At 39.7% G+C, this 27,838-nt stretch overlaps 1 protein-coding gene across 1 annotated transcript in view; it reads left to right on the top strand.

The window, feature by feature from the left end:
- Positions 1–4,333: 4,333 nt before the first annotated feature.
- hpse2 (heparanase 2) overlaps positions 4,334–27,838 on the top strand; it is a 46,805-nt gene continuing 23,300 nt past the window's right edge. Inside the window, exons 1-3 of the mRNA XM_076077121.1 lie at positions 4,334–4,614; positions 6,530–6,684; positions 7,574–7,735. Coding sequence (XP_075933236.1) covers positions 4,334–4,614; positions 6,530–6,684; positions 7,574–7,735 — 598 coding nt within the window. The remainder of the gene's footprint in view (positions 4,615–6,529; positions 6,685–7,573; positions 7,736–27,838) is intronic.

Here is a 27,838-nt window from a genome sequence, read left to right as displayed (position 1 = left end):
GGACACGGGAGAACTAGGTCACGTGGTCTGCGGATGGGCTGGATGGAGCAGCAGCAGCAGCTGGGTGGCCATATCCACGCAGAAGAGAATGGGTACGAGAGAGAGAGAGAGCGAGAGAGAGAGAGAGAGAGAGAGAGGCACCAGAGTCTTTAAATATGGATGACAAATCGTGACGTAGGCCTGTCTTATTTGCTTTTTGCCACTTTCTAAAAATAGAAGGCAGGAAATGCCCAGCCATGAATGATTAATGTCATACACACGCGATCAAACAACACTTGCGGCTAAAGCTTTAGCATAAATGCAAAGCACAAATGTAACATTTATGATGAGGGGAAAACACAGATGAATACATAATGTAGAGGCTCACCACAAACATAATTGAGATCATATATCGCTGAGTTTTAAGGAACACAATCGTAGAGCTTTTATTTGTGCGGCAATATTAGTTGGGAGCAGCAAATATTACACAGCTAAAATGTGTTTTTGCTGTCTCCACTAGATGGCAGTATTATCCTCTGTTTCTGAAAATATACTCGTCTACCCAGATCCGAGTATAGATATCAGGCTTATGAAACGGGATAATGTGTTTGGATTTACTTATTTGTCATAAGATATCCATTTGTTTTTCAAAATTCACATCCTGTAATAAATTGAATAATTGTTATAGTCTTTCAACATATTTTAGAAGGATGTATTTGGATCCTACAGCTTTATAATCACATACAACTTTTATATACCATGGAATGCATTATACATAAAGACCGACCTGTTAATGGGACGACCACATATGAAGTAGGCATTTTAATATTAGGAACATGAAATATGAATTCGGATTCAGGAAAATATATTACCATTATTGTTAGTTATTGCAGATTGATCAGCTGCTCTTGAATATACAGTGAAGCCCTCGTGCAGCAAAGGTCGATGGTCGCCTGTCAGATTTACGAGGTAGGAAACTGAAGGTGAGAACTGAGTTCTGCCAGGTCTTTAACACTTCCACAGTCTCTCTGCTCTCCATCAGCCACACATCCACAACATTTGGAGAAAAATACTTTGCACACAAGAACAAAACTATCTGGCTACTTCAAACGTTTCTTGTCTGCAGTTCTGCAAGAACAATATCCTCCAATTTGAACATCTCCGATATCCGTCGGACTAAATGTTCTCTGTTTAAATGATCATAAAATAAAAGCTGCACTTTCTGTTGTATTTAACATTAGTTATATCGATATTTAAACTTTGTCGTTGGCAGATAAAAAGAAAAAAAACACTCATATTGCTCGACAGAACATTCCTCTGTTTGGCTAAACATGCATCTTATTATAAACTTCTTAGAACTTGTAATCTTCAGTTGATCAGTATTTGTGAGTTAATACATTTCCCCACCCACGAGTCCACAGTGAAAGCCTGCTATTGTTACAGTGTCCAAATGATTTAATACAATTAAATATGCTAGTGTGCTAACGTAAAGTCAAAGTCAAATACAATTCCTGAATAAATACTAAATGTAATCAACACTGATAACACTTATGTTTTGCTGAGCAAAACGTTTCGAACTTCACGTAATAGAAGCAGATAGGCCCACGAGCTCCCACGTATTTTTTTTAAATATGAATACTCAAAGTATGTGAATTCAAAGAGCATACTTTTACTTGTTAGAAGAAATGGTCTATGTTCAGCAAAATAGTTGTATTCAGAACAGGCTGTTAATAAACTATAGCATAAAGTTATACGCTTGAAACTACGGATCTTATCTCTTTTTGCACGTAATTCCTTAAAGTATTCGGTGCAGCTTGGGTAAAGGTCATGGTGTTGCTTTTATTTAGTTTTGTCTTGAGCCTCACATCTGTCCGAACATTTTAAATATTTTTTATTTCAACAGTTCCTCCAACTGTCAAACAAAAAACTGCAACATGCAGCAAAAATAAAATGAAGAATGTTGTAAAAATGCTCTAAACATAACACACCATAATCACACAAACACATGTATTTAATATATATATATATATATATATATATATATATATATATATATATATATATATATATTGATGTTTCGTTAGGGTTAAGTTCATTTTAATTTTTCTTAGAAAAACATCCCCAAAACTAGCAGTGACATGCCAGATGTGTCATAGCAAAGTTATTCAGGAACCCCCAGATATATATATTTTTAAAAATGGGTAATTGAAACCTCATGTCAACTATATCTATAGCTGAGACAAAATGACAACGATCTGCTATGGATCTCTGCAAAAGGGCGGATACAGAACACATTATTGCTGGATTACATGAGTCTCAGATACTGTTCATTAATGCCGGTTTCATCTTTGCGTCACGATAGTGCGTCTTAACTGGCACTCAGGAGTGACCCTAAACTACATATTTGCCTTTTCACGTTTAGTTGAAGAATTAACAGAACACGTTTTGGTGATGCGTCATTACAAAATACAGCCTGCTGGATTGAGTTTATTGTGAACTTTCGTGCGCAAAACTTCAAACTTTATTGGATACGTGAGGTGTTGTAGGCCGAGAGGAAAGTATTATAGTGGGCTTTACCCGGTACATTTTATTCTCACGTAATTTGCTGCTCATCTGTTAGACGACCACTTCTCGCTTCACTGACCGCCCTGGAAACATCACAATAGACGGCAATTTGTTTGGCGTGTCTTCCTCACCAGCGCCCCCAAAAAACATCTGGATCAGTCATATAAAGAGTTTATAGGTGAGCTCCATGTGTAGAAAGTTAAATCCCAAATTGGTTTTGAATGTTTTTGGAAAGAGGCCAAACTGAATGTTGCCGTCTCCAAATCTCATTGGTATTAAAAAAATGTGCAATCAGTTCAAGTCAAGTCAAACTTTATTTGTAGGCCTATAGCACATTCAAAAACAAGTTGACCAAAGTGGTGAGAACAAAATACAAATGAATACAAAGCAAAACACCAATAACAACAGAATAAATCAATAAACATAATGTGCACATATAAAATAACAACATTAGCCTACTGAAGTCAAAAGTGTCAAGCTCAACTTAATAATCAGACGCCAACGAGAAGAGGGGGTACTTCAATGTTTTTGATGAACTGTTCCGGAGATTAGAGTTCATAGGGACATCAGGAGCATCGGAAAGGTCGACCTCGGTGCTCTAACGGGAGTATGAAGATGCAAGAGTTATGTGGCGCCATCCCATTTAAAACCTTAAAAAAAGGAACGACATGTGTAAATCAATCCTGAAACGGAAAGGAAGCCACGAGGAGGGAGGCCTGGTATACTGAATGCTGGTGATATGCACTCCCGTTTGTTTTTAACAGTGAGAAGACGAGCAGCGGCATTTCGTATAAGTGCAGACGACGAATCTGTTGTTATTCAAAACAATCTAAGCATCACAGCAGGAACATGAGATATCATGTTGACAGGATTGTATCTTTTCTCTTTTTGAAGCATTCTTTTGTTCTCTCGAAATGTGTAGCGGACCGGAGAGTGTTGTAGGCCGACACATTTTCTGTTGGAACATTTTATTCACAATGTATCTGCGCTTTCCGATGTAGTCTTGAAATTGTGCCACTGTGAGCTTAGCCAGTGATCACTTGGCTATTATTTGCATTTAAGTTTATGTAAATCTGAATTTAGCTGAGTTTAACCCCTGATATGCCTTTATTTCAACATGTTTTTTTTTCTTTTTCTTATTGTATACATTTTAATCTCAATAGTGCTTTTCTTCAACTGAATAATAATCTTTCCATAAAATGTAGATTATTGCCTTCGCAAAAGGAATAGCCAACATGGCGTACTCATTGTCAAAGCAAAAAAGCTCTTTTATTATCATCGTCATCATAATAAACACGTAAATATGCGCAGCTTCTTGTTGATACTGAGCACTCTTTTTGCTCAGATATATTTCGATATTTGTACTATTTCACACATGATTTCAAAAAAATATTGATGATAATTTCATCAGAAAACACTCCTTTATCTTCAATATTTAGAAGACAATACGTCCTCAAATTTTAGAGAACGATAGCATTTTGTACTCATACCTCAGAGAACCTTAGAGGGGCGGTGCTGCCTCCTCTCCTCCTCCCAGCTTCTGGCTCTCTGAACCGGGAAGGCTGGCTTGGGGCGTGCGCTCTTATGAGCAGCTCCCAAAAATGCTCAGAGGGGCGGGGGGCAGAGGGGGTGAGACAACTAGACAGGAAGACAGATCCTTATCGATGAGGCCGAGGTAAAGAACCACCATCGAACTTCGCGGCAGCAACGTTTGTTTATTTGCTTTTCCCCCCTCTCACCTTTAAGCCTCATTACGCACACTCATCCTCCTGATCTCTAAACCAAGAAGATGCCCAAATCCTCACCGTGCGTATTCCCGAGGTCCTTCCTGTGGCTGGCATCTTTAGCTACTTTGGTGGTGCAGTCGGTGCTTTCTTCCTCCTACTCTTCTTCTACCTCCTCTGCGTATCAGAGATCTGCAGCCGGTGGGAAGCGGCCGGGCTTTATGGAGAGGACGCTGGTTCTCCTGGATGTCAACACCCGCAGTCCGATCAGAGTCCTCAACGACAACTTCCTTTCTTTACAGCTGGACCCCTCGATCATCAAAGACGGCTGGCTGGACTTTCTGAGGTACCAGAGTGTTTTTATGTTCACCAATACCACCAATACCACCTCTCAAATGTCTGGTGGTTCTTTTATTCATTACGCACGCAGCCACGTTGTCTAAGTTGTCATGGAGTGAGCCAGCATGTTTCTTCCTCACTCACGGCACTGAGTGGTCCAATGTTCCACATTACTGAATGACTTTCATCGACTGGCAAAGTCCCAAATCATATCATTTAATAAGGAGATGATGAGAGTGAGCGATTGGTTCAAATGCTATCCATTTCGGGGTTGTTGCTGTTATAGTGCACATCGTGCTCTGTACGCAGACAGTATACATGTATAGGCTACAGACAGTATGCAGTGTGTCGATTGATATTAGACAACATTATTTACCCCTTACCCATGTAGAATAATGCAAAATGTAAATTTCACAAGTCATCAAATCTAGTTTTGAGGTTTTATTATTTTCTCTTAAAACAGCTAAAAGTCCAATTTCACTTGGGTCCAATGTCATGCTGTTTAAATATTCTTTTAGAATGCATTTGTGACTGACTGTCATTCAGTTTGGTGACTTTTCACCACAGTACCTTTCTCACAACAGTCCAAATTCCCCACATTATGAGATCAACTGCTAACCTAACCTGCGCCACTGGCACACATTTGGACCATGGATTAGGAATCATGGCGGTTTAGAGTTCAAAACGTGGCAAAATAACTAATCAAGAATGTTTACCTATCACGTGCTGTATTTGATTTAATTCAATGTGACTAATGTTATTTATTCTCATTGTTTAGTTCCGTTTCTATATCACATTGTATCATTGTCAGAGATAAACATGATCTAGAAGATGATCTAAAGGGCAAAACACTACGTCACTTTGTCAAGTGCACTTCATAAACTGGAAACCATTTACTTACAAAAGGTGAGGGGAGCACGTTTAACCCCGTGCGTGTGCCCCATTCGTCCCCTATACAACTGTTTTTATTAATTTACAATCAATTCATAATAACATTTTTTATTTTCAATTCCACAACATCACATAGCCTACCATTCTCTCTTTCACACAACCTTTTTAGCAACTTTGTTATGTTAGTTATTTTCTGCTGAATCATTTATGATGAATATTATATACATTTTACCCTCATCAACTACAATTTGAGTAATGTTTGTTTCGCATAAAATGACAAGCGGTCTGCACTGCAGTCTGTAGGCCTGTCGGCCGTCACTTTTGGCACCTTCCGTCCTTTTATTGTGTTGAGTTTAAGCCGACTGCCACGTAGGCTGTAAATAAAAAAACAGCGGTTTGCAAAAAATAAAAGTCCCTCATGTACAGTCATTTTTCGTAACATGAAACGTCATATGCACTGGATATTAACTTTTAAAATTGCTATATTTTCATGGTGTTCAGTTTCTGTCTATATAATAATAGTAAAAGTAAAGTAGGCTACTATTTCGAATACTAGCCTATTTGTTATCAAAGACAATTAATTATATGTTAATAAACAAAGAACACCTTGTTTTCGGCGAGTTTGTGACAGCTGAAAATAAAAGATACCGATTATTGAAAAACTCCTTATTTGCGTTGGTCTTCATGAAGAGGAAGTCATTTGAATCTAAAATAGTGGTGAGTAAAACCATTTGGCCGCGTGTGTTACGTTTTCCTTCCGTTTCTTGGGCCTGCTGATGTCAAAGAGAAAAACAGAGCAGACGTTTTGTGATTGTCCTGCGGTGCTTAAACAGCCACTGCACAATTAAATGACTTAATTTGTATCTCCGTTAGGTCATCTTTTTGACATGTGGAAATATAAATAATCTGAATAAAAGTAGGCCTAGGCTAAATTGAGTGGGTCAGTATTTGCCTTCATTCATCCGCTCCTCCTACATATGACCGTGAGACTCTATACATAAAATGTCATGCCATGTCCTTTGTGTCCGCAGCTCCAAGCGGCTTGTGACCCTAGCGCGCGGCCTGTCTCCTGCCTTTTTGCGTTTTGGCGGAAAGCGAACCGACTTCCTGCAGTTCAACAACCAGAAGAACCTCGCCAAGTTCAGAGGGCCGGGGCCAGACTACTATCTGAAGAACTACGAAGACGGTGATTAGACATTTCTCTTCGTCTACTTGTCTCTATGTGTATTTATGACGGACTCATAGACGTCTGCTCCGTCTGTCCGTGTTTCTCCTCTCTAAATGAACAGTCAGACGCACCGAGTTAATTTTAGTGCAACATTATTATTTCCTACAAATGTTAGGTCGTTTATTTATTATAAACAGCCTCAATTTCCTTTTAAATACAGTAAGTTGCCAGTCAGTTAGGGGCACCTGGTTTATACTAACACCGGCCCTACAATGAAATCTATACCTTCACGAGGGAGATTAGCGAGGCGCTTCTTATATTTACACTTATTAAATGGGATGAAGAAAATATTAGAAACACGTCTTTGTTTAACACAATTCGCATCAATTTAACTGAGCATCAAAATACAACCTCCGACATTACCATAACGTTTAATTAACACCTCTTCAAAACCGTTTCAACAAAACCTGAAGTTGTGACCGTCAGGATTTATCGTAAGGTCCGTGAAGTAGACATCATTAGTTAGCTAGGTGTCGCAACTAAATTGCCAACTCGGTGAATTTAAGGCACTAAAGATGTTGTTTTTGTAACATGGTAGCATATAGGGCTTCATATAACACACATCAGTGTTACTTTTCAAGACATTTGACCATTTTACCATTGTGCACACATTTGGTACTTTTCTGTTTTTGAAAAGTACCAAATGTGTGTTTAAAATGACACAACTTATCTTTGGTTTCAACAGGTGGACCAGGCTTTACTTGCAAATTCAATTGACCAAACAAAAGTGTTTTAACTTGTGGTGCATAGTGTTTTTTGATGAAAATAGCAACATAGCTATGAAATTGTTCACATCCATGACAACAAAAATATTAGAGTCGCCTTCATTTCTTCCATCTACTTGCAGACATAGTGCACAGTGACATTGCATTGGACGAGCAGAAGGGCTGCAAACTGGCCAACCATCCTGACATAATGCTGGAGCTGCAGAGGGAGAAAGCTGCCACCACACAGCTCGTCCTGCTGAAAGAGCAGCTGTCCAACATCTACAGCAACATTACGATAACAGGTAGGAGATTACACACACAAAAATGGCTCTTTTTTTGGTGCGCCTGCTCATATCCTAAGAAGCATGTTATCCATGTTCACATAGCACAGTCTGGACTTTTGTGGGTCCTGCACGTTCATGCAGATGCGTAAGTGCAAACACACACACACGCGTTCTCTCACACAAGGTTCAAAGCATGCCAATGTAAACCATCAGCTTTCTAAATGACAAATGTAATTTGTAAAGGAGGAATGTGGGGATGGATCGAGGAGTGCAGCAGCAGAGGCTAGTAAACAGAGCACTGACATTTTCACTGGTTACAGTTAACTCAAACTGACCGCAGAAGGAACTCTGGAGTCCTGATTTTGGGTGGGCTGCATTTCTTATCTGTTTCTGTGATTGACTTGGATGTAAATGAGAAACGGCAGGAGGAGAGAGTAAATGAGGGACTTGTCTGTTAAAATTACTGTGGTTTTTTGGAGTCATTGTAATGAGTGAGTCTATAAAAAAAGACTGAGTCGGTGTCAGAAATGATCAGTTAACTCTTCGCATGGATTTCAAGAGCTGAGAAGTGAACGTTCGTCGGTTGGTTAAGATAATTAGAAATGAAAAGAAAAAGTTTAGCTCCAACCCCTGAGAAATCGTAAAAGGAACGGCATTGTTAGAACAATACACCGAATGCTATTCCAAGTCTTTGCTGCTCTGTTGCTTCTCCTTACAGAAACACACACGTCCTATCCTCTTTAGCATCTTGAAAAGATAGTGGGTGGGGAGTGTTTTTTGGGTGGGCAGGGTTTTAATTCCAAAACACAGAACCACCCGGAAAGTGAGTCTTGAAAGCCAAAGAGCTCCTGGAAAAATAATTGTGGACTTGGAAGTTGAATCCAATCAAAGAGAATACATTATTTATGTAAAAGTCAGACTTAGAAAGCCTTTTAGAGGGATAAAAGGTGAGATGTGGTGCCATGTTCCCTGTAGATCCACAGAAATATGAAATATTTGGCCATGAGTTTTGGAAAGACATTGATAAATTACGTTAATCAAAGAATCCAAGTCTCCCTCAAGTGAATGCAGTTGGATGTGTCACCAATATGTTTAGTTATTATACACACAGAACCGGCGGCCTCACATGAGTAGGTCGGCAATGTGTTCTCCTTGTTTTCAGAGGGTCTCGCTTCACTGGTGCAACCGCACTGTGTGTTGCTGTATGAGTGATGGATGTGGAACATTTATCAGCTGCGTAATTCGGATACTCTCAAGTGCAACAGTCAAAACATGGCCTTGTTGCATTTATCAAGTAGGCAGACGCATAGAGGAAGATTTTGGAGGGAGAGGTTCAGCACCCTATTTTTAATCCTGTAGTGTTGCAACTGTGCTAAAAGCCATCATGGCCCTTTCAGTCTTTCATTTAAAAATGTTTTCATTAAACTTGGTAGTTTTCATTTTTTTTATCAAGCATGCTGATAGTGATTATGTGACGATATGTTCAGGTGTGCATTGTATATTTCATTTATCAGGAGCATATAAGTACAGCATATTATATCATGTGATTTCAATTACTAAAGTCCCAGACAATATGTCGTCCTATAATAATTATCAGTAATACATAAATTGTTGTATTTTGGTAAAACAAACAAGTGTAAACTAATAAAACCATGTTTGAGACAACTAGCCTCTTTCTCACACATGTGGTATAGTGGTAATGTTTCCCAAAATTAGGACCACATTTCCCATAAACCCTGCTGCTTCCTGTCACAAAGAGGATGTTAGCGCTTGCTCACTTAGCTTTGCAGCATGGAGTCTTCTCGGTGATACTCAAGTAAAAATAAACACAGACATGATTTTCTGATGTTAAAATATGCATAGCTCCTTTGAGCTTATACTGTTGGTGCAGACTCTAATTACTTTTAAAACAGATTTTACACTTGGAAATATGAAGACATAGAAGTTAAAAATATTGATTCAATAAAACTTATGGTGATAATGAATCACCACTGAATGTTATTTTCCAACACACCAGACATTCTTGCATCATTTTACTGATTGATTAACGGCCCTGTGGAGTATCTTGTCTCTTTAAATGTGAGCTCCTGGTGCGATGGATCCTTTTTATGGGGTAGAAGTAGAGTTGAAAGACGGAGAGCGGCGCCGTGCTGTTTTCGAGCATGTGCCGTATTTGATATCAGACTGGTTGGCTTGAATATAGGGGATGAAGCCAAGCAGAAGGATGTCATTTACCCAAAGCGGATATACTGTGAAGTGTTCTCACAGAAACATTCATTCTTTTTGCGCACAGACACAAGCTGCCGGTTTGCCCAATGGGAAATGTTGTTCGAAGATCGTTTGTGAAGGACGAGTTACCGTTTTCTTTTTATGGTACAAAAATTAGCCTCTGGTGAAATCCAGCATTGGACATTGACTCTGTTTAATAACTCACCAGAATAACTGATGACGCCGAAAAAGTCCTGAGAGTGTGAACATGTTTATGGTCTCATTATTACTCTCAGTTGAACTCCAAGCATGTTGTGTAAACTAGAATCTGTGCATCTCAGTGGTGGAGAGAAACAGGGGTACAGAGGCACAAGGGATGCTTTTAAATATGGTCTGGTAACAATCAGCCAAGATTCATTGTGTGTGTGTGTGTGTGTGTGTGTGTGTGTGTGTGTGTGTGTGTGTGTGTGTGTGTGAGAGAGAGAGAAGGCAGTAGTTGTTTGAAGGACCTTTAACAGTCTCGCTCCATCCTTTTCCACTCACCACTGTCTGACCTTTGACCTAGGCTTGTTAGAGCTATCAATAATGGAGCCACGCTGAGCTAACACACACACACACACACACATGCACACACACGTTCAGCTGGGGAATATAATCGAGAAAATACCCCAAGTTCAGACCAGGTCACGGTCAGGGTCATTTTGTGTCTCTCTGCATGGAGCATTTCCCCCCCCCCCCATCAGCCATCACTTCTTCAATTCTCTCTTCTCTTCCTCTGCCTCCATCACGTCCCTCCTCTCCACAACTTGACACCTCTCCCTCACTTTCCCTCTCATGCTTACTGTTAGTTTAGCTGTGTATATTGTGACTTCATGTGAAAGTCCTATGTTTATTTGACACGTCAGAGAATGAGAGGCAGTCAATCCGTTCACCTTGTGACCTCAAACGCCTCTTCCGTGTGTTTTAAGGCTCAAAGGGTAAACGCAACTCAATTTAAGAATTCCTATACTGTGTTATTCTTGTAGTCTAAGGCCGGCCGATCAATATTTGAGAACACGGGGAAGAAGAAAATCCCCCCCAAAAGAGAGAAACTGGAGAAGTAGGAGTCAAACATGGGATGTTTTCAGTTATAAGGTCTGCAGATGCTTGTGGGACAATGAATAGCAAACCTGTTTAGCTATTTCTGTTGGAAGGATCGAGGATTTCACTTTTAATGTTTCCTTTGATTTTCAAGAGATAGAAAACATTGTGCACAACTCAAAAGCATATTGACATCAGATGATGTGAACATTTCATGTCATGATTTTCCTGTGAAGAAACAACTATTTTTATTTCTTCACAGTTAGGACACATATCTTTTTTTTTTTTTTTTGTGAAAACCGAATAATCTTCAATAAGGTAGGCCTAATCATAAATCATAAGGTCCCGCTGCATAAATAAAGGATAAATAAATAGCAACATTGTGTGAATCTGTTCTTTCTTCCGTGATGATTCCTGGAGCTAGACAGCTTTTACAAGTCTCTCAGATGTACAGGAGGAAAAAAAAAGAATGAGTCATACGACATTTATCAGCACAAGCAACCTCATCAATGAGGAAAACACAAGGAAAATGTACACTATATTATGATTATAAGTACAGTAAAAGAACAAGATGAGAAGTGATAAGTGACACTGAAGTAATATTGCTGTTGGGCCAGTTATTTTAAGTTTTTGGACACAGGCACCTACTGGACATCAGTGTAGGAGGTGGGATTGGGAAGACGAGCCATCTAGATGAGATGGGGGGGGGCTGAGTAGGACGGAGGCTGGATTTTAATTTGGGACGGAGCCAGGTTCATGGAGAGCAAAACACATGTATAACAGAAATGCAAAAGAAACTAAAATCCTGCAACAATCCGAACTTCAAAATAGCTGGTTGTTATCGTCTTGACATTTCTGGTTTTCTGTATGTGAGAGTAAATGTAGCTTTAAATCGATGGATTCTCCTGCAGGAACAATAGCACAAAACACAGCCAGTGTTGAACTGAAACAAAGCTGACAAAGGGGCGCTGGATGCTGGTTTGACGCCACACCACGTGATCCATGAGGTCATACTTTTTTATTGATCATAAGTTTTGGTTCGAGGCATCACATTAATAAACATTATTTTAATGAGCCAAAAGTTGACGTCACGATCTCCTCTTTCTCTCTTACTTTAGTCTGACCTCAGATGTGGCGCATCAAGTATCACAAATGTTTACAGTTTCAAATCAGTGGTTAGATTGCTGAGAGTACATCAGACACTAACACCTGAGCCCCTCTCTTTGAACTGACACAGAGGTGCAGCAGTCACAGCCAGAAGCCTCTCACTGGGAGCTGCAGGGCTCCATTGAAAGGAAACATGAGAATGACAGAATAGAGGTGTGATGCAATACTAATGTAACCCTGCTTTCACAACAAACGTGCAAGTGCAACAGAGCAAGGACATTATTTTTTAAGTGGCTACGCACTCCTGAACAGCTGCATAAGCCAGAGTGCGGAGCGGTTTGCGCTGTCCTTATTTTCCACCAGGTTTTTGGGCCAAAGTTAACCAAAATTTAACTTTTACCCCGAATATGCTGACTTTCAAGATGCGTGTTCTGGCATTGACGGGGAGGTCTTGGACGAATCTGCTGCTCATGATGGACGGTGTAGCGCGTCTGACCTTCATGCAGGGGATAAGAGTTTGCATCCTGTCACAATGAACACAATGTATGAACCATCAACACTATCTTTACCCTACTTTAACCAACTGTTCCGGTTTCCTAGCGCTAAACATACCCTAAACATAGTTTATTTACAATGTCCATACTCTTTCCCTCACTCAACCATACCTACCTAGGTTGCCATGCGCAGATGTTGTCGAAAGCAAGAATTAAAAAAATGTTGCCGGTGGACATTTTCTCTGAATGTAGGCTTTGCAGAATTGTCCGGTGTTGAGTTGTTGTGGGAAGGAGAATGGAGGAAAAGTGAAATTTGGGCATGTCTGAACTATTCTCTAATCCTGCCAGACATGTGTCCGAAAATATCAAATATGATGGGGGATGCCAAGTTTAAAATAGTTCATAACACAGTGATCGTTTACGTTCTTACTGTATGTAGTTTGTAGCATCCCAATTAGCTGCTTTGCAGGATGGATAATGCTTCTTGGGCTCCACTTCATTCTCTACTACACTGTGAAAGCTACAGTATGTGCACTTCATGTAACTAAAAACCACACGTTTCAATATTTTACAATTGCTTTGGCTGAGTAATCGAAGAATAATTTCAATGTGCAAAGCTCTTTGTGTAATAAGATAATAATAATAATAAGACTGAAGGGACATTCATGTCTCTGACAAAAACTATTATGAGTCACTTAACAGGACATGGAGAACAACAGAAGGTTAAAAACAGACATGAGGAGCATAAAAAGGGGATTTTGCTGAACATCTGTGTATGACTTGAGAATGTTTTCATCAAAACAAACTGGCACAGCTGTCTATAGTCAGAGGGCCTCTAGTTATAACTTTCTGTTGTTACTCATTTGAAGAAATCAAAACATATTTTCTTATGACAGTGGGAAACATGCTCCATCCTTCCTATTAGTTCTGCTATACGACTCCTCCCTTAGCCTTTTGTCCACTCTTTCCTTAATCTCATGTTCAAACCTCATTTGTAAGGAAGAAGTAGAATAATTCCACCAACATCTGCCTCGTCTCCTTTGTTTAAAATTCCCCCAGTGAATATGCACACACACACACACACACACACACACACACAAGGTGTGAATTGTGTTTTTGGTGTCCATCTTTCCAGCTCGCTGCTGAATGCAGATTTATGAGTTCCTCCTGCCAAGTTTCACACTATAACGCCGCATTACAGCCAGTTTGCCGTCACAGCGGGATAATGAATATATTCTGCTTTGATTTGTTTATATCCATAATGATCTTATTGGATATGAGCAGTTGCTGTGGATCTTGGAAAGCAAAGTGGTAAAACAAAGAACTTTAAAGGTTGTGTGTATGTTTTTCACATTACGGTTTGCCCCGACTGCTTGCTTTTCTTTTGAAAGAAAAGGACCTGGAAAGCTGCTGTGCTGTACTGCCAACAACTGAGGGGAGTCGAAACTCATAAATCTGCTCAAGCAAGAATACCCACAGTTTTTATACAAAAACATTAAGCTTTGGAACATCATCAAATCATTCAATGATCTCGAACAGTGGTTCCAAACTATGAGTTGTTCAACAGAGATTTTATTTTCCAACCTGTCCACACAGTTAGGTAAAGTAAAATGAATATCCTTCTCTTTTAAGAAGGGAAGTTTACCATATTTAAATTACTTTTTAATGTTTTGTTTAAAGAGAGAGGTTTTGTATTAATCTTTCTCCTCACAAATTAGTAAATGTTTTGTCTTTTTTGTTCTATTTTTTAAATGATCTTAGCTTCTTAGTTTAAAACGAAACAATTTTAACTGTAAAATTGTGTATGGATTAAGTAAATTTTTTTAATTATTTATCTGCGATTTCATGTAGATTCCTTTCTGTTTTTAATCACATTTTTATGAACAATTGACAAAGAGAGAAAGGGAACATGAGACACACTGTGAGAGGAGAAGATCTGCCAATGGTCTGTGGTCAGATATGAACAAAGAATGCTGATACAACTGGCAGGGTAGCAAACCGAACTAAGAAAAGCCTGTAATCCATGAAAACACCAAGTTGAAATTTAAATGACCTTTAAGTGAGCTAGGCTTCCCATTGTAAATTGGCTTTGGACCCTGTTCAGTTAGATTTTAGGGTTTCATGGCAAATTATTTAGGGCATTATATTAAATGATGGCAACAAACTGACGATGTATTAAAACCAGACCAAGAAGAAAATAGCCAAAAAATGCGCCTGGCATAAACCAGGCGCAACAAATTGAAACCTTGGCATGTGGTGGTGGAACACCACAAACAATGGCTGCCTGAGTCACCTGGCAGCTACTGAACAAAACCAACTCTAAATGAGATTGTTATTACACCGACATAATACATTTAAACATTGAATCATGAAGAACTCCATCATTTGCTGCACTATATCAGTCTATATCTGTTGTGAAAAACATTTGTTTTGTGTTTTTTAATTCAAAACCATCTCTGTCACTAAAATTCCCTGCAGTAAAGTTTTAGTGTCTGACATTAGTGGTTTACAAGGATTTAGTTTGCACCATGTGCGTCTTTTTATCAGTTGTTTCGTCCTTTCCGTCACCATGTGCATCTTTTTTTTTTTTTTTTTTTGCCGCGCTGTGTTTAAAGTCACGTTTGCTTTTCAGTTCCAGTGTCTCTAATAATCTCTAATAAGCATAATTCTTTACATGGCAAAAAATGTTTTGATCCAGAATGAAGCCCCGCGGCACACATGGAGGCTTTTTACGATATACCTCAGAGAAGTAGTACAAGTAGAAGAAGTATCAGACAAATGAGCTCAGTCAGAACGTGAATACAATACATCACATGACATTATATCCTATGTGTGTTTCACTGAATTTATCACATGCCATTTCTTCATTCTTACCCGTCAGTTTACGATTATCAGCAGTGATGTAAGCTCAGCATGACAAACTCTTGATTGCCTTATTGCCTGCTTTTTTTTCTCTCCCTTCCCTTTTTCCACATGGCCTGTACGGATCCAGAAGTGTCTGTTTTTCGTTGATCGAAAGAATACCTAGAGTGTTTAAAGCATGGATGGACGTAACATGTAATTCCATGTGTTTGCAATATGCCCCGAGACAAGTGCCAGCAACCTGCATACGAATGTCATTTTAATAGCCTGATGCATGGGAAATGTTTGAAAGCAGTTCCTTTCTCTCCTATGATTGTTTGGCATGACATCCAGCCTCCACATTTTCCCTCAGAACTCTAGAAAACATACGTTTTGTGTCAAATTTCAAATCATGGCACAGTGTTCTTGACTGCTCCGAGCCAGTTCGTACCAATGGGATGGACCTGTAGCAGGAATGCTGGTACCTCTTGAGTGTGTCTCTGTGTATTCATACCGTGTGTGTGTGTGTGTGTGTCAGCTCTGTATGGGTCCAGATGAAATTGTTATCCTGAGGGGAAACATGCCTCCTTCATTACCAGCGAGACACATTTTATTTCCTTAATTTGACTCTCAGGCTGTCGTCAGTTATTTTTCGAGATTGCCCTATATGTGTGTGTGTGTGTGTGTGCCTGTCCATATGTACTCATTGTATTTAAAGTTTGTAGTGGAAGTTGGGGCTATTAAGGGGCTAGGGAGTTGTAACCCCTGTTTAGGGAGGCAAATTGACCTGGTGTTTAAGAATGATGTTTCCTCTTTCAACTACGCTGGAATTTGAACACACTCATTAGCGTCACACAAAGGTTTGCAGCGTATCTGCATGCGTGTGTGGGTGTTCAAGGAAAGAGTCTCCTTTTGGTTGTAGTGAGAGAATACAGCGTAGTCCTGAATCACCAGTCCTGATTAGTCGTCATCAATAAGGATCAGAGGCGTTCTGTCATTTTTCTATTATGAATTGCACAATAGAAGTATTTGATATTACATATTTTTTCACATACGACATTCTTTTCTCTGACTAAATGTAAGATTCACTGAGGATGTTTTTCAGGCTTTCCTTGTAACCTTAACGTAATGTTAAATATGTTTCTTATTTTCGAGACGTATCATTTTCATCCTTCCTCTTTCTTCTCTTTAATGTGTTCCTCATCTAGTTTGTATCCAACATTGTAGCTTTGCTTAAGCTTTCTATCGTTTAAATTATTTGTTTTGATCAAATTGGTTTCCTGCCTACTTAACTGAGGAAATGCCAGCCAGTCTTCAGCACCGGGTACATTCATCTCACTTGCAAAGCTCCCATGTATTACCGTAAACTCCAGACATTGTTGCTTGCATAAGAGTTTGGCATGTTTCTCTTCTGGCCACTTGTGAATCCTCTTTAATTTTTTCTCCTTTTTTTTCACTCGGAGCATATGGCTTGTTGGATTGTGTCGGACCTTGTCAGGGGCCATCTATCACTCCACGGTGTCCTGCTGAGTTGGAGATTCGGCTCTCAGCCCTCAAAATGGGAAAACAAGAGTGAGAGGGAACAAAGTTAGATTAAGAGAGAGGGAAGGGAAAGGGGGATGGAAGGAGTGAGAAATTAAATAAGGACGGACGTGAAAAGAGCAAAGAAATAACAAAGTCCAAAGATGAGTAAAACGTTTTTCCTCATACGAGTCCAACAAAGACTGTTTTCAGTTTTTTTTTCTGAACCAATCTTTTTACCATCCCAGCCAGCTCTGGCAGTTTAGAGCCCTCGACCCAGTTAACACCTGTGGTGTAAAAGTGCCTTCAAGGTTGAGCAAAGCTGTAGGTGTTCAGGGTTCAGTAGCTTCACGCTTGTTAGACTCCCCAACAGCCTCGGAGCACAAATAACATCTTCAGAGTGCTCTTAAGAAAACACCTTTTAATAAGAAGTGTGTTTCCAAAAACCTTTTACTGGCCTTGTATTTATTTCAGATGACTTCTCACACTAACAGATGGAAAACAAAACACTGCATGTTTCATATTTATTTTATTTCTAAATGTGACTGGCTGTACGTATATTGTTTTTGCTTGATTTATATTTCAATAGAAAAAACTTTTTTTCCGGTTTCATTTTTACCAAATCTACGATATGATCTTCTCTAAAGAACTTTATCAAACAGCTTTAACATTGTCTTCTATGTAAAATCAGTAAAGAAAAAAAACAACACAATAATTGAGAAAACATGTCCGTCCTTGTTAAAGTGTTGAGTCTTCTACCTGCACAGAGGCATCGCTCCTGGCAGTGACTGACCTCTGACCCTCACATGAAACGAGAACATGAATGCGCCTCAGAGGGATTTGTGAAGAAGTTACTTCCTCATTATTCTGTGCGTCAGATGGTGTCTGAAGAGCTCTGGAAACATCCGTAATGTTACAGCTGAAAGTAAGAAGTTGTAAAATTCATACATTGCTTACGTAGACATTGTCCTCCTGTATCTGCTGTGTCACCATAGGGTCTTGAAATATCCTTAAATTATATATATGGATATGTTAAATTCAGACAGAATATGCATGAAGGGAGGACGTATGGCAGATGGAAAAAAGTGGCCTCAATGATGCCCAAGTAAATGTCGTGTTCTTCACCAGAGCTGCATTTAAGGTCAAATGAAGAACAAGAACATTTTCCTCCACTATAACTAAAACCGGTGCCTCGCTGTGAGAATGATTGTTGAAACAACATCTCATGACACACCTGCAGAGCAGGCACTGTTCAGTCTTAACTGTCTGTTTTTTTTAAATAGTGTGAATTTTCAAAAAGATTGTGATCAACATGCATTATTCAATATGGCAAAATTACCACTTGGCAAATTAAACAAATTTACTCTCTCAAATTCCTGTCATGCAACATGCATAATTATGCAACGTCATGCACAACTATAAAGGAAGCACAAAGCTAACCGGTGAAAAAAAGTGGCACAAGTGAACAGATGAGGAAAAGGGAGATAAGGAGCCTAATTAACCTGTGATCTTTATTAGTATTATTAGTATTCAGCGCATTAATTGTCTTTTCGCTCACCTCCAACATCAAACCTCTCATGCGTCTGTGTATAAATCCAGACAAGGTCCAAATATCCTGTTTTTCTTTGAGAGAATTCAACCCTACAGGTGCCCAGATACCTTCCAAAACTATGACTCAGTGCAGCCTGCATACGACTCAACAGCCAAATAACAAATAACTCTGGTATCCAAACAACATGATCCAGAGTTCCAGGAAACGGCTGAAATGTGAAGTCTTAAAGGGAAACTGACTTCATGTCAGAAATGTCTCCTTGACATTTGGCCTTTTCCGTTTGGTTTTGAAAGATACTGAGCAGCTTTAGGTAGTAATGGATCACAGTGCGGCTTTTTTTCAAACAAATGTTGTAAACTGAAGTGAGAGAAGCTGTGTGTGTTTTGGTCAGGCTTTCAGTCAGAACCCACATCTCTTTCAGAGCCCGGGTATTTGTTTGTCTGTAAATCTTAAAACGTAGGCTAGAAACGTGGCCGGACACATATGGAAGCCAGTTTGGGCTTGGCTGTTAGGATGGTAACCTACTTTTACTGAGCCCAACAACTGATAGCGGTTTGGCTACATCTGAAGATCAGTCACCTCTGAAAAGTTTATTGGCTCATTAGAGGAGCAATGGAAGCTTAATGTTAGATGTGTGACCAAATTGTTTTCTTTCTCATTTGCCAAAGTTTCTCTTTGTTTCTGTTTTTGATAATTGGCTTAAGTATCCAGTAATTGGTGCCTTGGGTTTATATTTTGAGATTTTATTAGATGCCGGCTGATGTATGGTTACAAGATGACAGAGAAAATATCTAAACAGTTTTATGGGCTTTCATCACTTAAGCAGTACAACACATTTAAAAAATACAATGATGTTACTTGGAAGGCGTCCTGCGTCTCTGATGCATACAAATCCCAAAGCACGCAGTGAACTCACCATGGACACGTCCAGACAACGTGTCCTCATTCTTAGCTGATAATGCTACATTGTCAACAACAAACCTTTCTGTTCAGAAAAAATGAACCACCCAGATGTCACCATTTTCTGACTGATCTTGTGCTGACGAGGTCCCATGTTCATAGTCTCAATCATCGCGGGAGAGACTAGATGGCTTTCCTGCAACAAGACCAATCCGCACAGATTGTATTGCAACAATCACGGCTACAAACGTGGCTTTGGTAAATATAACAAGTGGCTGCTGATCTACGCTGTATTCACTTATGTCTGTGTTGACCCAATGATTTACCGTCCAGGGGACGAGCCCTGTTGACAGTGTTTTCACCGGTGGACGCCATTTTTTTTACCATCTGTGCATAGTCTCAATTAGTGAAAGGAAAATGTAAAATATAAATTGGCACATTTTGCAAAATGTTGAACTATTTAATTTATAAAGTAGCTTATTTATTTTAATGGATTAAATCACACTTTAAAATGTTCTTTTTAGATTCAGAAAACTTGCTGAAATGTGTATGTAATGTATACGTAACATCAAAAACAAGTTAAACACTGCAATTTGTAAAAAAAAAACACACACATTTTATTGGGGACCCACTCAAATAACCACCTGTGTGTCCTGGGGACTCAGCACATTTAAAACCTATCGACATCACTGAACATATTTAATTCATGTCTTAACTATAGCAAATAGCTGTTAATGTGTCGCAAAGATATAAAGAAGAAAGGAAGGAAGAAATAACTGGACTATCCTCGTGACTGGGTCTCATGCACTGAGGCACCTCTTATAGCTGGTTGCCCTCCAAGCCCCTTTACTCTGAAACTGTTATTGAAGGAATTTTACGAGTTCATAAGTGCGTAATGAAATTATCGTCGGTCGGAGAAGTGAAGCACGGAAAGGAGAAGTGGAATTGAATTTTCGGTGGTATTTTCCTTAGACCTGCATTCCCCAAGGGAACGTACAGGACTGCTTGCAGTGACCCAGGCAAGAGAAACCTTTGCCTGAGGTTTCAAACCTCTGCTTTGAATGGCAGGAGTCGACACCTCTAACCAGGAGCAGATGTTTGGCTTGGCTCGGCTTGGCTTGGCTCGGCCCGGTCCTTCCCCTGGCAGAGTAGGAAACCCCCGGTCCGATACAGCAGCATGCCCCACTCGCAACGCTAATATCCTGGCTCTTGTTCTTCTCTCCTCGGTGAACTCCACTGCCTTCACAGTCCTTCACTGTAGCACCAGAAAATACATGGGAACAGAGCCAAGACAAGGAGGACTCCTGCACATTCACACCAACATTCACATCTCAACACTGAAGTGATGCTGCAAGGGATTCTGTAGTAATGTTGGACAACTGACAAACCATCGCCATTATTTCCTTCCTTTTGTCCTAAGTCTACTGTGAGCTACTGCTGTTCAGCGTTTAGGCTTACAGACGTTTTTGCAGCAAGCACATAGTTGTAAAATGCCATTCATAATTCACATTATATTCATATATTTTATTACATTTTACAACGTACACATTGGGAAGGAAGAGTTGGAAAGTAAGAGTAAAGCAAAATGCAAAAAAGTAGTATAACTTTGTTGTAATGGCATACGAAGTTGATGCTGCTTTTAGACTTACATTAGTCAAGGGTGAGCTTATAGGAAGTTATTATACAATTCACAGATCATTTTTAAATAATCTGCTGAATTCAGGTGATTCAGATGTTTTGTTTACTTGTTGTAAACGAATGAACTACGTCTGCCTCCTTTGTTTAACAGTGTTTGAGAGTAGACATTGAAGATAGTACGGGACACTTTGCCTTTTCATCTTCTAAAACGGTCTGCTACGGTTCTGATTCTCCCAATATGAAGCATTTTTGAAATCCTCCAGATGTAACCTAAACATCTTACTCTTACCAGATGTGAACCGGTTTCTCTGCACTGATTTAAAATCCTTTTCTGTATGAACTGGCTCATACATACATTTTTCTGGTGTCACCTGCAATACTTTTGTTCACTCCCTTTAGTCCGATAGATGGCTAATTATTGTGCTGCATTATCAGCACTAGCTTCTTTCTTTACAAACAAGAAAAACATATATTTTGTATCATATCACCTCAAACATCCTAAGGAGATGTTTAAAATCACTCACTTCTGCCTCTTGCAGTTCAATTACATTTACTATTTTCATTCTCAACTAATCTATGACAGAGACTTGGAAAACAAACTGGTGTTATCTAACCTAACAGCTCTACATTGGTTTTATTTCATGGGTACAAAACTGTACCAATCAAGTCAATGAAACAAATAAATACTGAAAGTATGTTTATGATCAGTAACGAGTTGACAGATCAGTGTATATTTTCTTTACGTTTCCAACAGTGGGTGTAAATGAGTTGGTATTCTTTTGTAAAACTGAAATAAGTGTGTGTGGGATTGCTTTCAACCTCTTCGCATACAATATGGTTTTTGCATAGTTTAACATTTGCACCACCGCAAGTGTTGAAGCAGAAGGTCATTTTTCCACACATCAAATATTTAAACAGACTAATTGACCAAAACACAATAATAAAACAAATCTCACTTGCATGCAAACCCCTGCCAACGCGTCTCAGGGAAGAAGCAAAGCACAAACGGTGAGAAAAAAATGTTTTCAAATGTGGAAATGTGCTGAGATTTTTATAATGCAGCTTTATGTGCTCGACAGATGGGATCAGGGGAACTCAGCAGGAGCTGATAAGGAGACAGCTTTGAGACTTTGGGAGGTATTTGTTAAGGTGAATGGTTGGGAAAAAAAAGTCCCGCTCTCTTTCTCCAAAAACATCTGGCAGGAATATCCATCACAGTGCTGGGACGAATCCCAGCTTCGCCATAACGAGGAATTGCTGCAGAAACTCAAATGGGACTTAAAAGTTAAGAGTTATGGGAAGACAGTCTGTCCGCCTGACTGGGGCAGGTGCCCCCTGTAGTGTTCGTCCTACGCGGGCCAGCCTTTTAGAGAGGATTCATGTGAGAGCATTTCTTTTCTTTTTCACGTGAGCCGCACAGCTCTACCACCAAATCATTACTTTACCGCCACGATAATGAAGTAATAGCATCACTTAAAATGAAAGTTTACTAATTTAAAGCATTGAAAATTGTTCTTTGATCAGCCTAAAACTGTGCCAAATTAGCTGCCTTGCATTGATAGTTCAAGCTTGTAGAATAATTAAATACATGCACATGCATCAGAAAAATGTGAATTACAAATTAGATATATAGGAAAGTTAAACGTGAAATCTGGCAATTTAATATATTAAGGGGCATAAAAAATATTTCTTTGGCTTTAACTTATTGGCAAACATTTGGTCACATTTGTACCAATATTATATAAATTATTGTATAAAATTTGATTATGCAATTATATTTAATTAGGTTAATTATCAGTCATTATATTTAAATTACAAAATAGGAAATGGCTCATATAGTCAGTGTGGTCAATAAACCACATAGTAGCATTCTTAAAACATTTTGTAACTTTTCCCAGCATCTGTTATTATCAAAGTACAATTATATACAAAACTGTTGTATTGCAAGCTCCTGATCCTGTGACTGTTTAATCTGGCTCTGCTCGCTTAGCAGAAGACAGAACCTCCAGTTTAACTAACGCATAACTAATGCGTGTGGATATAGTTTGAGAGAGGAAGATGATTGCTGTGATTACGGTGATTATTCTAGCAGTGAAAGGGAGTCTGGGATACTGTGTGTTTGCTTTGCTGCCCTTCTGGGGATCTGGTCTTCATAACCCTCATCCATCACACGGCCCGGGATCAAAGATACCCTTCTTGAGCTGGGAATGTAGCAGATGTCCTAAATACCCCCATAAACAAATGTTTTGTTTGCCCTTGTTTGCCAGTCGTACGATTTTTGAAACACGATGAAATGCAAGGTGCTAAAAGAGGCCTTTATAAAGAACCAAAAAAGTCCCTCTTGCGGATGAGCAATCAGTGATTTGCACTGTGTTTACAGCCTAAGCAGGTGTTTTGAGGGAAGGGCTGCAGACATTGTTTTAAGTCCGAACTCTTTGATGGTTCAGGCTTAGTAAAGCTTAGTAAAGCCCTGGGCTACTCTCACTCCCGTTTCACTCTGTCTGCCCGTAGGAGTCTTGTTTCTCTGCAATTATAGAGCAATCAGAGCTCAATCACAGCATCAGCAGAGGTGTGTGACGAGATGGCTAACCAGATAAGAGGTGGACGCTTTACAACCGCCCTCTTTGGAGGTGACGCCGCTGCTAATCTCTGGTAGTAAAAATGTCAGGTGTGGCTCTCGTTTGTTATCTTTAAAGGCTCTACCTTTAAAAAAAAAAGCAACATTAACGTTGGACACACTAATCTTATTTATGTGTTCAATAACTACTAAAGCTGTATTGTTAAAACCCCATCTGCTGGACTTCAGGCAGTTTTTCTTTTATATGTCCTGAATATTCTTATCAAGAGCATGAAAGCCTTCTCTTTGCATCAAGTTTAACCGTTCAGAGTTGTTGAAAAGCTTTCAAACTTGCTCAATGACGCTGATGAGTTCGGTGAGAGTGAACCAAAAAAAACAAAAGTCACAGCCGGTAAAACCAAAACAATGAGCTGAAAGATGCTATTAAGCTCTGGGGATACAGCCTCACTCAAAAAAATGGGCGAAGAGGTGGATCGGTGGTGATGCAGAGCAGACAGCCAGCAGCTAGCGACCTGAGACAGCATCCTGTCACTCAAAGCGGCTAAAGTGACTTTAAGCCTCAATACAATCAGAACGGGTGAGTTACATAAAAATTCACCCCCAGTTCAGTTATCATGAACAACGATATTAGCTAAAGGAACCAAAAACGTTTTTTGTACCAGACTGTATACATGTTCATACTTCAAACTTGGGCATTTCACCATGGGTGTCTATGGGGATTGACTCGCTTTTGGAGCCAGCCTCAAGTGGCCATTTGAGGAAATTGGCTTCCTTTTTCAGCATCGGAGGTTGCTGCTCGGTTCGTCCTTATGAATGCTCCAGTTAACATTACATACAGGTGTTGATGAAATATTGAACAGTGCAGCTTTAAGATTGTTCAGTTAAAATGGCAAATTATGTCGTCCTTATTTTTCAACACCACTGCTAATAAAGTACTGTCCTTCTTGGCTTTGTCTACATTTTGAATACACTTTCACGAAGGTGAACCTTCAGTTCATTTCACGAGTTAGTAAACAGCCTGTCAGATTATGACAACAGGATGATTCATAACCAGTTTTGGCTTATTGCGACAACTGTTAATTCCCTCTCCTTTGGACGTGTTTGGTTGTGGTTTGTAGGTAGCTGCACAACGCAAACAAAGAGAAGAGACATTAGGTTGTTTCTCTCCTGGGAAACGAAGACTTCCACACACCTTGTTCCTTTACAAGCCAAACACGGTGAGGTCATTAGTTTCTAAAAAGCGTACTTTTCTCATTAGGGAGTGATAGACAGCGACCATTGCCAAACAGATGTGAAAACCACTCACACCCCAAACGCATTTCCCTCACACCCTGTTCCCCTGACAAGTGGTTTGAGTTACATTTGTTACAGTTACAGTTATTTTGTCCACTTCTCTGTCTTTGATTTGTTGTCTGCAGTCTGTTGCCTAGGCTGAAGCGCACACACACACACACACACACACACACACACACACACACACACACACACACACACGCAGAGAGTGGATGTATGTGTGTTAACATACCACTCATCTTACTCACCAGCTCTGTCAACTTTCTCTGCATCTCCTTACACTGGGTACACAGAAGAGGGCCACACGCAAGTCTAGTCACAGCAAATGCACAGATTGAGGAAATCTTTCTCTCTCACACTCTTGTTTCCACACACACGCACGTGCACACACACAAACACACACCGGTCCCCCTCTACTAACGGAATTGAAAACAGGTGCCCACCACATATCTTGCATTCTTCCAAAATACAAAAGTGGCTTGACCTGAATGGTTTCGCTGGAGTGGAGCCATCCTGTATGAAAGAAGAGTCCATGTGAAGAGATGTGTGTGTGTGTGTGTGTGTGTGTGTGTGTGTAAACATGGAGGCGTCTGTGCAACACGCTGGTGGAGCAGCACAGACTCACAATATATTGGAACCACATTTCTCCCTCTGCGCAACCCTAACATGCAGTGTCAAGTTAACGTCGGGATGAGTTGCAGATACACCATGCGAACATAGCAAACCACCGCATTTAAGAGCTTTCGATACAGCGACCGTCACAGTATATACTGGTCTGGCTTTGACCGATATGGATGAATGATCAAACTGCATCGATAGCTGTGCTTAAACTTTTGACGATCCTTTTAAGAAATTGCAATTTGGAAACGTCAGCTTGAGATGACCTTGTTACAGTCACAGCGTATTTTTTCTGCAGCCACAGAAGATCTGGTTAGTGAGGGAACTGGGCCAATGAGAAACAGCAGGCAGAGAGTAGACTACTACTAAACGTAGCTGGCGGAGTAAAAGAAATTGAAGCCATGATGGAGGAGCTGATGATGAATGCGCTGCGCTTGGGTTTTCCTGGATATTTTAGCAGTTTACTTCCGAATCTTTCATGACTGGTGATGCTGTTTGTCTGCGGCATGCGTGTGCACGTGGTGTGTGTTAAGTATAAATGTAAAATTACTCTTCAAGCCATCTGGTAAAACCTTAAATACTGTCATCAACAATTGTTCCCAGCATGTTGAGAGCAATTTGATGGATAGACACTCTGAGAGTGTCCGTTTACACCATGCCTTCCCCACTGAGGTCACAATGCAAAGTTAGCATCTGTGCGTGTGCCATGCCAATATAATGTGAGTTGTTATAGCTGACACAGGAAATTACAAGCATCTATGCCATATGTATCTATGATATGATATATATATATATATATATATATATATATATATATATATATATATATATATATATAGGAACAGTGCAATGGTGTAATTTCATGCCCGGGTTTTTTTTGCCTCAGAATTAATGCTAATGTTTTTAGATCATGAGCAGTGTGGACACTTGCGATACATTTTAAGAGAAGAGCTATGGAAGCTTGAGTGCAACATGTGAATCTTCAGATATGAAAAAAACACATTGTATCCATAAACAGGAAAAAGGGCTCAGAATTAATTTCTCTAAACAGCCTTCTCCCCTGTCTGCACATGCCTCTTGAGGATTCGGTTTTGATTTGGCTTTTAAAGCAAGCCAGAACTCAGCTCAGGTCGTGTGTGTTTGTGTGTGTGTGTTTGTGTGTGTGTGTTTGTGTGCTTGTATGTTCCAGACTGACTTTGATGGGACTAAACATCCAAATTGGTATTTGCTGTGGAAGACAGCTGTGTCTGGCAGCAAGTCATTACATTTGTGCCTTGAATGAAACCAGAGACAGAAAACATAGTTTTGTGCTCCCTATTTTCTCTTCCAAGAATATAGTTATGTGGTACAAAGTAACATATTAGCATTTCTAAGCTGATATTTTAAAGTCCAAGATAATATTTCCTTTTCACAGATCATCTCAATTTCAATTTTGAAAGTAAGGAAGCGTACGAATATGCTGTTTGTGCCATCTGCATAGTTGTGGGCTGCCTTCACTTTCCTCTCGGGCAGACAGAGGGATATTTCACAAAGCGAGCTTGAATGGATGCCAGTTGAATTACTAATGATACTTGTTCTTCCATCTCAACCTGGTCAAGAGCAGGTTTTAAATGCCTGAGCCCGACTCATTCCCTCTCATGAATAAAGAACCGTAGGCTATTGTCAAAACACTGAAGCATTTACAGTAAATGGTGTAAAATGTATTGAACGAATGAAGAATTTATTATAGTTCTCTTTAATTTAAGAAATTCCTTTATTTAAAATACTAGACTCTTAAATTTTTGTTTGAGCATTTATGCATTTCAGCTTTCTTTACAAATGAGCCTCAATCCACGTGACGGCAGATCAAGGAGAAGCCATTGAGAACTCACTTTACAGTGAGGTAAAACAATAAGGTGTTGCTTCAAATTTAGAATTTTCAAACTCTCGGCGGGCCTCCATTTTTCTGGCAACACTGTGAGACGAAATGTGAACGTATGACATGTTGGAATGACGCAGTTGGCAGTTGAATCACAACACAGCATTACACATAAAGACTTTTCATGTAAAAATATATCTTGTTAGCCGACACTAAAGGTTCAGCTACAGAAAAAAGTGTTATTTCACTGAAAACTTCAGATGGGTGTCTGGTGCATGTGTGTGGTAAACTAGCGAAGACTGTTTGTGTGAGTGCATGCAGGCCCACTGTACTGTGTGCCCTGTGTGTACCTCAGTGTTTGAGGGAATATGCAGAGCTGCAGAAATGAGGCATAGCACTGACTGATGCTGCCGACCTCTCTGCTTCACAGAAC

The sequence above is a fragment of the Anarhichas minor genome, unplaced genomic scaffold (assembly GCF_050575085.1).
Source record: "Anarhichas minor isolate MPS153535 unplaced genomic scaffold, ASM5057508v1 ptg000058l, whole genome shotgun sequence".
NCBI lineage: Eukaryota > Metazoa > Chordata > Actinopteri > Perciformes > Anarhichadidae > Anarhichas > Anarhichas minor.
This window is presented reverse-complemented; position numbering and strand designations above follow the sequence as displayed.